General features: G+C 40.9%; 1 protein-coding gene across 1 annotated transcript in view; it reads left to right on the top strand.

The window, feature by feature from the left end:
• Positions 1–3,053: 3,053 nt before the first annotated feature.
• The window catches only part of DAPK2 (death associated protein kinase 2), a gene marked incomplete at both ends in the record, with an annotated part of 38,945 nt that continues 28,419 nt past the window's right edge, over positions 3,054–13,579 (top strand). Inside the window, one exon of the mRNA XM_082005458.1 lies at positions 3,054–3,130. Coding sequence (XP_081861584.1) covers positions 3,054–3,130 — 77 coding nt within the window. The remainder of the gene's footprint in view (positions 3,131–13,579) is intronic.

The following is a 13,579-nucleotide window of genomic DNA, read 5'->3' as shown; positions in this document are numbered from 1 at the left end:
GACTTGCTCTTTTGAATGACAAACTCTCTTTCTCTCAGAACAATGGTTTTCTTTTAGGTATGTTTGCATTAATGTTATTTATAGGCACGTACCTTGGATTCTGATGAAGGGAGTAGTCAGCTTGAGGGATTTACAGTCTTTGGGCAAGTCTCAGCAGTATCTCTTAATACGTGGGCATTTTCCCATATTTGACTTTTGCATGCGCTCAGAACTTAATCTTGCAATTCGGGATGAGCGAAAGGTTTGGGGTTTTCGGCAAGGCTTGGCCTGAAGTCTGTGGGTGTTGGACTGGGTTTTGCACCAACGCTTGAGAAAATCCTGCTCTGAACAATTGCAAGCAACATTATATAAACTCAGTATGGAGCCAGTAGCTCCCTCTTTCTTGTAAATGCTACCAAAGCATTTATTGGATGTAGTTTCCAGCTCTGAGCAATACTAGTCAATGAGCTTTTTCTGAGATTATGAAAGGTTGCTTGAGCAATATGATGCTTTGCTTACAAAGCAGAATTCGAGTTGTTTGTTTTCACTGAGAAGGAAAATAGACATTTTTGTCACAAGCATGAATGTGGCTTTGGGAAAGGAATTAATGAGCAGAGTAGCACAACAGTTCACCTGGCTTCATCTTGAAAAACTCTGAAAATATAGGCAAAGTAAGGATCAGCCAGAAAACATCTGAGCAAGAATGGGGATGGGAAGTGGAAGTGAACCCCCCCACACATTGTAATGCATCCAGTCGAGGGTCACCAGTGCAAGCATGAATTTCTGCAATACGCTTTTCATGGTGCTATGGTTATTCTGGTCTTCAGCGTCACAACCTGTGTGGGTTCTATCATTTGCCTGAGGTACCTGGGTAAGAGAGATCATCGGTAGAGCACAGCTATACAGGAAGGTGTGGGAAGCAACTTTGTCTCCATTGCAGAGTTTTAAAACTAGGGTTTGAGCAGATGCGTTAATGAAAATGCAGCGGGCCCCACAGAGCCTTTGAGCCGTCACATTGGCAGTGGAGACCTCCAGCAAGGCTGCTACTGAGGGCGTGAAAGCTATTGCTAGCGATACCTGGCATCTCCCTCTCCTCCGTGAGGTGCCTGCAAGTGTCTGTCATGCAGCGGGAACGGTAACAACTTCTGAAATGTGACAGATGTGTGTTGGTCATGTCACATCACAACATGCATACTATCTCATGAGGTGTGCAGATACACACTCTTCAAAAAGGAGAGGATGCAGTTTTGATGTATAGCTGAAATATTTCCCATCATCTGATAAGACTGAAGCTGTGGGGAGAGGGAGTGGGGCTTGATAGAATAATGCATGTGCCCTGTACCTTCTCCCCCATCTTGGAGCAAAGAGCATAGAGGAGAGCGGGCTGTAGGCCGGCTGTGGGCCGTTAGAAGCTCCCCACCTAATGAGTACATTGTGAAGCGGAAAGGAGTGAAGGGAAATGAATGGTCACAAAGTCCCCCCAGGACCTCCTTGTGGTTTGGAAATAAAAATCCAAAAAGATGCACTGTACAGAAATGTTACGAGGATGAGAGCTGGAATGGAATTACGCAAAATAGTGTCACTAGGGTATGGAAGAAGGTACCCCTCCTCAGCTCGTGTGTTGTGTAACTGGTGCTGAGCGCTGAATAGAGGGACATCTGATTTTGCTGATACCCCTTGACTTATTGCTGCTATTTTTGAAAGAGTGAATGTTATTCCCAACTAATATCAGTGTAAGCATTGATGCAGTAGCCTTTTTGCTTGAGATAAAGCAGCCAAATAATTTTTGTCCTAATGTGTAGGTTTTGCTAATATTAGCCAAAAAATACATGTGGAAGAGCTAAGAGACTATTTCTGTTCCTTTGAAGCAATAGAAGCAGCGTATTTGGAAAGGAATTGAATTGATACTCAACATGCCTCCCATGTGTTAGAAGCCAATGGTTTATAATAAGAGAGGGGAAAATAAAGCAGCCAGTCTTTTTTTTTTTTTTTAAATGAGTGCATGACAAAAGCTGGGTGCATTTTGACAAGTAGTTAGACTTTTACAATATATTTGATGCTTATGGTTGTATGCTTTTATTAGAGAAAAATCTTCAAAAATAACGTGCATTTCAACTTGGCAGGAACCCTGCAATTGCTCTTTGGTACTTTGCCCTACTTTTATAAGTAGTCTGCTGATTTATCAAAATAGCTGCATCTTGCAAGATTGATTTGAGCTTATTTCTAAAGGATCAAAATAGAGATTTGTTTGCTTGTGAAATATGCTTTGCAGCATGCCACAATCAGATGCCAGAGACTGTTATTTAAAAATATGCAGGAGCTGTATAGAAATATAGAACAGCATAATGCACTCCCAGGGCCTCAAATGCAGCAATGTGAGGCTTGTCTGTCCAGACTTCACAGAGTTTATGAACTTAAAAGACTGTGTTCGGAAAACAAATTTCACAGAGTAATGCATGCTGCTCATGTTTTTGTCATTTGAAACACCTAGTGTGTGATGAAAGATGTTGCACCAGAAACTCGGTAGATGAAATCACAGTGTCTTTTTGCAGCACTGGTTCAGACTTCCGTTTGCTGTCCTGCCTGTGTGCTTCAGAAACACTGCCTGGCATGAGACAAAGGAAGCTCTGCCTTGTGGTCTCCTCGGTTCATGGTCTGCCTGCTGACACTTTGACGAAGAAGCCTGTAACGCTGATTCATATGCTAGCTCTCTTCAGTGTAGTGTGGATGCTTTATTGTCCATAACTTTGTCAAATTATTAATTAGTCACTTTACTTCTATCACATTTATGTTTCATGGTGTGTTCTGTGCTTCTGGTTAAGTATGTGCTCAGGTATTTCAGTGAGGCGCAAGAACCCTCTTCACTTAAAAGCGGTTCACCTCTTTCCAGATTTGGACCCTCACTATTTGCTAAATTAAGTCTTTTAGTTGATCAGTGGTAACTTTGGCCATGAATGAGCTGCGATGAATACAAAGGGACTATAACAGAAATGTGTTTTACTGAGTCTTTGCCTGTTGGAAGATTGTAACGAATGTCATTCTTAATATTCTAGTTGCATCATCTTTGTGCATCAATGAAAAGTCCAAATATGGCTTTGTTCAAGCAACAGAAGGTGGAGGACGTTTACGAAATTGGGGAAGAGCTAGGAAGGTAAGTTTGTACTGATGACACCACACTATTCTAAAAGCTGGCACACGGGGATATTTGCCACATCTTAAAACAATGACCGTGCATGATAGCCTAAATCAATTGCAATACACAACAATAGAAACACATCCCTTTACAAAAACTGCACTTTGGATATTAATTTTTTTTTTTAAGTTAAGCGCTAACTATTTTTCCTGTTTCTTTTCTCGCACCTAGGACAGCAAAAGGTATGTTTGCATTGTCTTTTGTAGATAGGTGTCATCTGTGTCTGTGCGTTAGGCTGAGTTCACCTGTCTGTTTTCTGAACCAGCTAGGAAACAGGAACCCATGGTGCCGTTGTCATAGACGCAGCGCTTTCATTTGGCTTGTTGTTTTGAGCAGTGCTGCACAGCACTGTTGTTTTCACCTGGCTCCGAGCACTGACGGAACATGTTCATACCTGCCTGCAAAACACTGTGTGTGTATTCCTGAAAAAAATTTACCTGTCAAAATTTTAGCTGGACTGGTTAATAACTGTATATAGCTTTTAATCTATAAAGGCTTATCTGCAGGTATTAATTATAGGTGGAGTTAATGGGCTATTACCATGCTTAACTGTAAGCACCTGCTTAAACCCTCTGCTGGGTTTGTGAGCTGGATGACACAGGGCTCCCCCAGTCACTTAGCAACATACAGCGCTCTGGGTGAGGATAGCTGGTTTCCATTCAGTGTCCAGCTCTCCAGTCATTTTCTTTTTAATATGCAAATAGCTGAATTAGGGCTATATACATATTGGCTTCTTTCCCAACGTCTGGCAGTTGGTTTTGATAAATGAGTGTGTATGTGCAATTACCCTTTTTCAAGGGCCAATAATTTAGTTACATGAAAACACTTCAGTTGAAGTTTTTTCCCTGACAAATCTTATCTTCTTCACTCCCAGTTATTTCATTTTTAGAGTTGTTGAGAAGATTTCTTTTAAGGGGAGATGGTTGTTTGGGTATTTTGGGGTTTTTTTTCTTCATTCCCTTCCCTCTCAGGAAGGCCTAGACTATGAAATTTTCTATAACTGCTTACTTTTGAGTACTGACTGGTCCTGAGAACATCAGCCTGGTAGTGAAAATCTTCCAAGAGTGAGCAGTAAAGAAACTCAGTGTGTGTATGCAGGGTGTAAAAGGTGTGCTTTTTTTAACCTAAGAGGCCCTAGTATGTGCTGTAACAGTCAAACTACTAAAATGAGAAACTGGAAACTGAGCAGTGTAAGGAAGTTTGGTTCCTGAATTGGATTTGGAAATCCAGTGTCTTTTGAGATGATGAACCTCACTCTCCTCTTCAAGCTGATGGTTATTAGGCCTTTTGAATGGAGAGGTGTAATTGAAACAGCGTGGTAAAGGCTGGCCCTTGCTCGTTGAATCTGCCCGAGAGGCCTCAGGCTGGTAAAGGCTTGCATGGTCACAGCAGCCCTCCTCCTCTCCTGGCTGCATGTCGTAGAAGCATGGCTGGTCCCAGGGGTATGCCATCACTACATGTCAGGTGATGGGCTGGGTTTAGAGGAGACTACACTCAGGCATGGAGTCTGAAATTGTGGCCTTTTTTAATGGGTGTGTTCTCTGCAAGAAAGACTTTTCCTAGGTAAGACAGAAGGAGTAGATGTATACATGAGCATGTGCCATCCTCAGATATCAGAGGGCTGTTAAACTCCACTATAAAACCATGTTCTAGTTCCCAGTGTTCTAGGTGTAGTACTTCTCGTAGTATCCCAGTCTACTGGGGTCCATAGGCAAAAATGTTGCCTGAAATCCCTGAAGGAAATAGGCGAATTGTAACAAGCAGACCTCTGCTGTTTGGTACAATTTTTCAAGGAAAGCCCTGTAATTGTAAATTGTGAGAAGAGGGCAGCAAGATTGGAATTACCTCCCTTACTCTGAATGTGTTCAAGTTGTATACTTCATACTGAATATAAGGTCACACTGTCTTTGTCAGTGCATTTTCACTTTCAGATTTTGCGAGGAGCTTTGCAAACCTCTTGTTTCAATGCTGCATTATATGTGGAGTGTCACTGGGTTATCATTCCTCTGTATCTCTGAGCAGGAGATTAGGATTAGGGCCAGTGACAAATGATATTTTGCTTTGTTAGAAGAAAAATAACACGCTAGACAGGCTGTGGTGGCTGAAATGCAAGAATCTTTTTCCAGTGCTGACTGATGCCCTTAGAACCTGTAGATGCCTTTTATTAGTTCATTGCAACAAGCTGTTAGTTGCTGATAGGTACAGGCAGGTAAAAGGATTCATTTATTATCATTCTTGCAACAGAAGTCACATAAAAAACCAAGGTTTTCAAACAACATTTGTGAAGAGTCTGTCCTGTTCGTGTCCTACTAACTGAGCTTGTGATTTCTTGAGAACAAAAGTAGTCATTAATACAGGCCTAATGCTTGTTCTAGCTCAGATTCAGTCAGAAGTCAAAATACAGGATCTCACTGACAGAGCCAGCATCTGTTTATCTGAAAGTCTTTGCACAGCACTTAGGAAAGGAGGCTGTTATTATATACTGCAAATGCTCCTTCGCAAGGCTTAGATAAATCTGGTCTGGTGATGAAATTATCCCTTTCGTGTCACTGTGCAGCATTGAAGGTAGCTGCAGCAAAGGCTCTTTGGATCCAGCTGTATAAAACCCTGCAAACTCATTTGTGAACTCCTCAACCAGATCATTCTCAGAGCCACTGCTGAGCTAGAAGCATCTCAAAGGATGCTGGAAATGCAGTCATCTCCTGTGCCAAGGGAACAGTGTGAGAGAAAACTCTTTGCAGAAAGGGGGAGCAGGTTTTCCATAGCTGCAGCTGTGTGCTGGAAATAGCTGCCTAGCTCCAACATTCCCTCAATCTTTCAAATATTAATCTTAGGTTTACACCTCTGTTGTTCAACTTCTCCAAAGGGTATGTACAGGGAACAAGTAGTCAGACATGTGGCATTAGGGAAAAGAAGTTGCTGATGGGCTTGTTTGTTCTAGCAGCTACACTTGGGAAGCTTCGCATGGCCTATGCTGAATGAGTGCAATACTTTATTATCGTATATGTATATTTAAGGTTACTTCCTGCAAGATAATATCAGTTGGCTTGTAAGTGTGAAGTCTGTGGGGACTGAGGTTCTCTAGCAATAGCTGAAAGGGAGCCCGAAAAGAGGAGGAGCCTCTAGAGTGCATTTAGCAAATTTCAACTTAAGTTAAAAAAGAACCCTTTTGAGATCTGTAATACAGCTTATTGCTGGAATATTGAAATATTTTTTTTTTCTTTTTCAAAATTTACGACAAGGGAAGGGGAGAGTTTAGAAAACTTAACTGAGGATGAGTATGTTACAGGGATATTTATTTAGTAAGTCCTCAGTTATACTAGATAGTCTTGAAGTCTAGAAGAGCTAGAAAGCAATGTGGTATAAAGTAATCAGTTCATGCAGAGTTATTAGAAGATTCTTTTCTCTTTTCCCTTCCCCCAAGGACGGTAGACTGTGTGATTTGGGAGTACTTTATACAGTCCTCACAGGCATTTACTGCTATCGCTCTTTGAAGACGTCTGACTTACTGGCAGATTCAGTTTCTTTCTGTGTCTTGAGATGTTGGTCAAAACCGTCTACTAAAGAAAATTATTTTCCATAGAATGTTTTCAAAATTTATCCCTCCTTAAATGTGAGTTTATGTTGCTAAATGACACTTCTATTCAACTAATGGCAAACTGCATCCTTTACCATTGATTTTAATAAACCTTGTAAGAAAGCTCTTGACAGTTCTGCCTGTTTGGAGGAGGATCCTGGCCTGAGCCATTTGCAGGAATGTTTGTAGCAGATCACTCTAATGGCATGCCAAAGCAATGGAAATGCAGCTTGAAAAAAGTGAGGAAGTGAAGGCTTCTTGGGAGTATGCAGCGGGTCAAATAACCACTGGTTCTTGTGGCAAGGGAGATGGCAGCAGGAGACAAGCAAGAATGGAAACTCTTAAATTGAGGCCAAAGCAGGCCAAGAAAACTGAAGAAGAAGAAACTGAGCGAGTGGTATAGTTCCCAGGAAAGTTGCAGCAATAAAGCTCACTGGAGAGCCTTTTAACAGAATGTCTCAGGGCCTGTGATTTGGATGGGCAGTTCTCTCTAGCTGGACAGGAGGAGTTCTTGTACAAAGCTGCAGGAGCCTTTTCCAGTTGTACTAGCAAACACTGGTGGTGGCGGTAGGTGCACAGAGAGTGCTAGAATTTCAGAGATGTGCAATGTAATTCATGAAAGGTTGTACCATAGAGTCAGTAATCTGTTACCCAAATGTGTTGCCAGACAGGCTGTTGAGAGCTGTTGACATGCCTTCTGGGCAGTGTCACCGTTACGTGTCAAGTCTGGGCTGAGGGTAGGAAGTGTCACGGAGCTTGTCCGGAAGCGTTTCATGGCAGTGCCTATTGAGAAAGCGTGTTCCTGCAGGCTGGTGCGAGCATGGCGCTGCAGTGTCCCGAGACGGTGCCCTGCTCGCCGCAGCTCAGCTCTCTGCAACGGACTAGATCGTGCTTAACAGAGACAAACCTTGGAGTGATGTTTCTGGGTAAGGAAGCATCCCCCTGTCCTTCGTTACCCTCCTTTCACTGTAGGGAAGGGGCTCTGTCTTCCTCCACAGTGCGTGCCAGCCTTACCACCTGCCGTTCCAGCTTCTTGCCTATCGCAGCGACTGGCAGGCATGCTCATCTCTAGCCTCAGTGTTCATCAGCTTTTGTCTGGCTTTGCTATGTTTCCTGCTGAGGTAGGAGATCTTGTATGGGTATAAGACGCACGGCCTGATGAACTGATCTTTGTAGGAAATCAAAACTGAAGGCTTTCAGTATGCATGAGAGACGGGGAAAAAAAAATTTTGTTCGCTTGCTAGTTTGAAATTTTCTCTGCTGGGAAAGACAGTTTGTTGCTGATACAGCATGGTGACCTCAGAGGAGTGCAGCTGGTCACGTCTTGAAAATTGTAAAAGCTTTTCTTCTGACGAGAAAAACAAGCAGGGCTTGCTGAAGTTGTGGAAACTGGAGTACTGAGATGGCTGTTTTCTGTGGGGCCCTATGCCTAAAGAGTTCCTAGAAGCGCAAGTTAATGCCTGGTTAACGCGAAAGGTGAGCTAGATATGAGTGGATTGGGCTTTGACCATGGAAACTAATTTTACAGCAAGGCTGCGTGTTGGGATGGTCTGTATTTCACTTTGAGGAATTTTCTGCTGTATGTGCTTAAATACCACTACCTAGTTGTTTCCGCATGTTTCTTGGGGTTTTTAACAGCAGCTTCATGATTAAAGCCTTGCTAGGTCTGTCATCGATGGCCTATCATACCTCCTGCAGTCCCCTCTCCCTGCCTTGTGTGTGGAGGATCAGCTCTGCTCACTGAGACCGGTGAAACCTTTTTTTCTGGGTGAAGCTTAAAAGGACAGCAAATGCAACACTTTACCAGTGGTAATGGGACCTTGGGGCCTGGCACATAATCGCTGTTCTGACAGTGTAACTGGTAAATATTTATTTACGTAATGAAAACAAAAAGCAGAGATAACTGATGTATTCTTTCTAGGGGAGGAACTTGGGAATGCGTGATAAAAAGTCATGTCATCCAGCTAGGTGGACTCCCTAGTAAACAGAGGGGTGTGATTGCAGCTAGGACATTTACCCTTAACACACATCACACAGTGCCTTCATACCAAGGACGTTTTTCCTATCTATAGAAATTGTTCAATATTGGGTCCTCTCAAACATGAACCTTAACTCCGGTCTTAGATTAATTTATAATTTGAATTAGTTCTTTAAATTTGCAAGAATAACTTTGGATTATTTTTTCTACAACACACATAAAGCAAGCTTTTGCTTTTGATGCAAAACGTAAGTTTAATTATTGAGCATTAACCAGCACCTCTATTACTATTTCTTGTTATGAAAATCTTCTATGTCATGTGTTTGATGTATATTGAAACAGTTTTGGCATCGGTACTTGGTCACCATCACTATGATTGTAATCGGCTGTCTGATAAAGTCACTATTTTTGTATTTTTTTACTCCTGCTAGCAGAGTGAGACATCTCAATCTTTTTCCTTTTTAAACAGATTTCCATGCTAGTTTTCAGTGTTCTTTCAACTGTTTAAAAAATGTTTGATTTGTTACAGAAAGTGCAGAGAAAATGGTGGGAGTTTTTGTTTGTTTTTCAAATAACAAAGCTGCTCTACCTACAGTAACTGAGAAGAACTGGCCTTCGTTATTTAGAACTGGCCTTAGCCTTACTTAGTAACAAAGTCATGCATTTTTTTCAAGTGAATTCCTTATTACCAGCATCCATCTTGATGATGGGAGTGATCTCAGTCCTCAATCTGTATCTGGCTTTAGAAAGTATAATTAGAGCCGAGTGACCCCAGTGGGTAGTGCTCAGAAAGCTCAAAGTTAGTAATGTCTTTAACCACGGACTATTAAGCCTAATCCCAGTCTTTGCTTTGCCATTTCTGTAAAAATAAAATTATATTTTCCACTTTGCATCACAGTAGAAAGCAGATGGAAAATTGAACAGCTGAGAAAATAGACTATGGTATTCATTCCATGCTTTTGCAATGAAAAAATGTTACTTATGAGTAAAAGTACACATAAACAGTGCAGCTCACCACTGGACTAACAATGATAAAGCATTGGACAAATTATTAGTGTTTTATGCGGAACAGGGCTTGCAGATACTTGTCTGATGGCCAAGCTTAATTTAGCTCAGGTGACATCTATTAAGTATTGTTAAAACTCTACATTAGCGGTTTTGAGCCGGAGTAAAGACCTGTTGTAATAGCTGAGCATCGCACACAGTGATGCTTTGGTGAGATGACACATATAAAATCACTCAAACAGCTAGACTTGTTCTATCTAGTGCTGGCATGTTTGGGTTGGAGTCACTGGCCTGTTTTGGGCAGCCCATAATGCAGATTCAGTTATGCCGTAAGTGGGTGACTGCGTATCCTAACGCGAGGATTTGTAAATCTTCACTCACTACAGAATCTACAGGTTCTGAGAGAGAGTACTTAACCTCAATATCTGAGTTTTGTGGATCTGTAATCCTCACAAAGAGAGAACTTCCATTGATCTGTCTGTTTTCTGCGTAGGAAGAGTAGAGGGAACAAATAATGTTGCTTTTGTGCTGTCCTGCTGCTGGAGGAGATTGTTTACTTCAATACACTAAAGATTAAACAAGATGAGAAGGTAACTTCCACCTCTTATTTTGGCAGACCAGAAGACTCCACAAAGAGCAGTGAAAGGGGAGTTTCAGCAACCTTTGTGGTTTTGGCTTTACAGATAATTTCCTAAAATCTTGATTAAAAAGCCAGCATGATTTCCATCTGTTTCTTACATGAGGAAGGAGAAAAATCGTTTAATCATAATACTGCTACCCTCTTGCAATTTATCTGCTCCCAGGCATATTACATTCAGTCCATATCTAGCTGGATTTGGACCTTTAAACACAAAGGTACAGTGTGCTGACCTTCTGCATGCATATTACGTATGCACTGGTGTTGCTCCACATAGCAGGAGGAACAGCTTATCAAATCAGCTACTCCTGCTGAGCATGAGTCAGCTTTGACCTTCCCTAGGTCTCTGGACTCTGTTCATTACCACTCCAAGAGCTGATACTCAATCTAAAAAGCGAAGTGTGATAAGTGGGGAAAAATTTTTATCATGTGCGTTTTATTCTTGAGCTTCAGATCACATAAAATGCTTGCCAGGCTGTCGGGAACTGCCAGAACTGCTGGGCTCATGCTATATCACTGCAGACTCTGTTCCTCCAGGAGCTGATAAGGGCCACATGGCTTGTGGCTGCGTGATTGGGAAGTTTCCAAAAACATTTAACAGCTTCAGGAGATGCTGGTGATGACTCAGTAGTAGGTGGCACGGTTTCATGTGACTCAGGGCTAATGGCCCAAAATGGTCCTTAAGGCATTAATTGGCTGTAATGCAGATAACGTGTTACTTTATTGATAGCGTGTAATAATTCATAGCCTTGTTCAGAAACTTAAGTTTTATTAAATCTTGCTTTTAATTTCAAATGGTTTATTTGTTCTCTAGTTATTCCCGTAAACTAGATCTTTCTGTTTGAGTCCATATTCCTCTAGTGCTGACTCTCCTCTGGCAGTGGACACAGAGATCTTCTTTGGTCAAGGATGTGTTGGTTACCTTTGCATGAGCTGTAAAGAGAAGTGGATGAAGGGTGCCAGATGGTGACATTATCAGACACAGTGTATGTCCACAGGTGTTCAGCACTTCCCTGTCATGAATATTGAAACTTGCCCTGTAAAGTCACTGTATCTAGAGTACAGTACAATCAGTTAGTAAAAACATGGGTTGTAAGTGAAAATTCCACTGTGTTTAAAAGTGGCAGGCTGATTTTTTTTTTATCTTTCTATATAAAGTAGTGCATCTAGTTAGGCTTAAAAATTAGCATATTGTTAGAGTAGTGGTATTGTGATACTTCTCTCTATAACATTAACTGGTGTGGTTAGAAGTCACTCTGACACTTCCCTGAAATGAAGTCATGGGAGTTGTTTCTCATATCATAAAACATTTCTTCCAGTCTATATCACAGGGCTGTGGTAAGTTAGTGATATTTCTATGATAATCGTGCATGAAAGGTTTAAGAGATCCATAGCATATTGTGAATTGGATTTACTTCTGTACCTTTCACACACGTGAAGAATTTATCTACTTTCTAGTAGCCCAGCAAAATTCCTGTTAAATACTCTATTAAGAAAAGTTTTAGATCATTCTGTCATAATCTGGCATCAGCCACAGTTTAGGTTCTATGTAGTTGCTTTAGGAGAGGTAGCCACTTTGTTTGCATTTTGTGTGGGGGAAAAAAACCAACCACCATCACCACCAAACAAATCCAAACTCACTTTTTATTTGCAGCTTAAACAGGAAGTACAGTGACATTTGTGACAATTTTATTTTTAAAGCTCTTTATTGAGGAGTTGTAAGAGGTGTCAGCAGAGTATTTAACAGATTAACGTTTTGGGGTTTTTTTATTTCATTCCGTGAAGTCGTACAGAAACAGCAAGGCACTTTCCCTTCAGTGACCTTGCCATGCTAAGATTTCTGTTTTGTTGTTTCAGCTATCGTACTCTAGTTTCTTTGTAAATACTGTGCTGTTGGACATACTATTTATTCATTGCTTAAATTAAATTTCTGCTGTACCAAATCCTGTCTACTGAAAAAAGTCTATAAAAATAATACACACTACAAATTACTGCTCTAGTCCATTTGCAGAAGGCTTCCAGTTCTTTATGGCTGTGACCACAGACTTCCTATAAAAAACTTCAAGGAAAGTGCTTTTATGCATGTATTTTGTTCATCTTGCGTGGCCTTTGGTTGAGCTGTGTTTCATAAATGAGCTGAGAGCATACAAATGGGTTGTAGAAGTTACCAACAGACTCCTGTCCTCTCTGCTGAGAAGAGGATGCCAGTGCAATTACAAGTAGCAGAAGTAATTTCTGAAGTGTAAGGGAAGAGGGAGGAGAGTATTCAGCTTGATAAAATTGTGTGCGGTAGAGCAATTGCTCGAATCGCTTAAATTTGAGAGGAAACCAGCTTTTTCAGGCTTGAAGTTTTTTTAAGAAAGGCATTCAGCAGGAATTCTCAAGGGCTTTGCTTTGAAAGTTAACAGAAGTGCAACTATGAAAGGATAAAATTATTAGTGTAGTTTTTCCAAGAAAAAGAAGTAGGAGTGATAAAGATGGAAAAGTAATAAGATGCAGACTTTCTAAGCTTGAGATTGCCAGTTAAAACCAACCTGAATTTAATAGTGGCGAAAAGGCATGATGAACAAAACTGTTGACATGAAACCGATTGTTGTCACGGAGAATAAATGACCTTTCTTTTCTGAAACTAAATAAACCATTGTGTCTGACCTCTAAGGGCAGCCTCTTGAATCTAGAGAAGTTCTACGTTCAGGTTAGCTAGACACTATTGTCTGTGATTATGTTTATGTGTATTAATTTAAGAATGTACACAGAATCATTTCATAATATATTTTTAGGATTTTTACTTGCTTCTAACTGTAGATTATGCAAAATCAAAGCAAAGGTTGCTGTAAGCTCATTCACTGGAGAAAGGATGATGTGATGCTAACAGAAGGTGAAGCTGACTTGGCTTATGACATAGACTGTAAAGTAACTGATGGGTGTCAGTAAATATAAATAAAATTATTTTCAGAGCTGAGAGAATATATGACACTGGATAGGGTGTCACTTTTTTTTTTTCCTTGCTGTCAAGGGACCCAACATAATTTATCATCCAATTAGAGAGAGGCAACAACTGGCAAACTTTGCAAAGTCTAGTAAACCTAAAATTAGATCTCTAGGCTGTGTTTTGGCTTCCTGAGCACAGGCAACCTCATACGTGAATTGTGTTGTTTGACTCTGTTTGGGGAAGGGTTTGTAATAGCAAATAAACGTTTTTAGACTTGC

Source organism: Phaethon aethereus, assembly GCF_964289735.1.
Source record: "Phaethon aethereus genome assembly, chromosome: 12".
NCBI classification, from domain to species: Eukaryota; Metazoa; Chordata; class Aves; order Phaethontiformes; family Phaethontidae; genus Phaethon; species Phaethon aethereus.
Note: the sequence above shows the minus strand (reverse complement) of the source record. Positions and strands in the feature narration are given on the sequence as shown.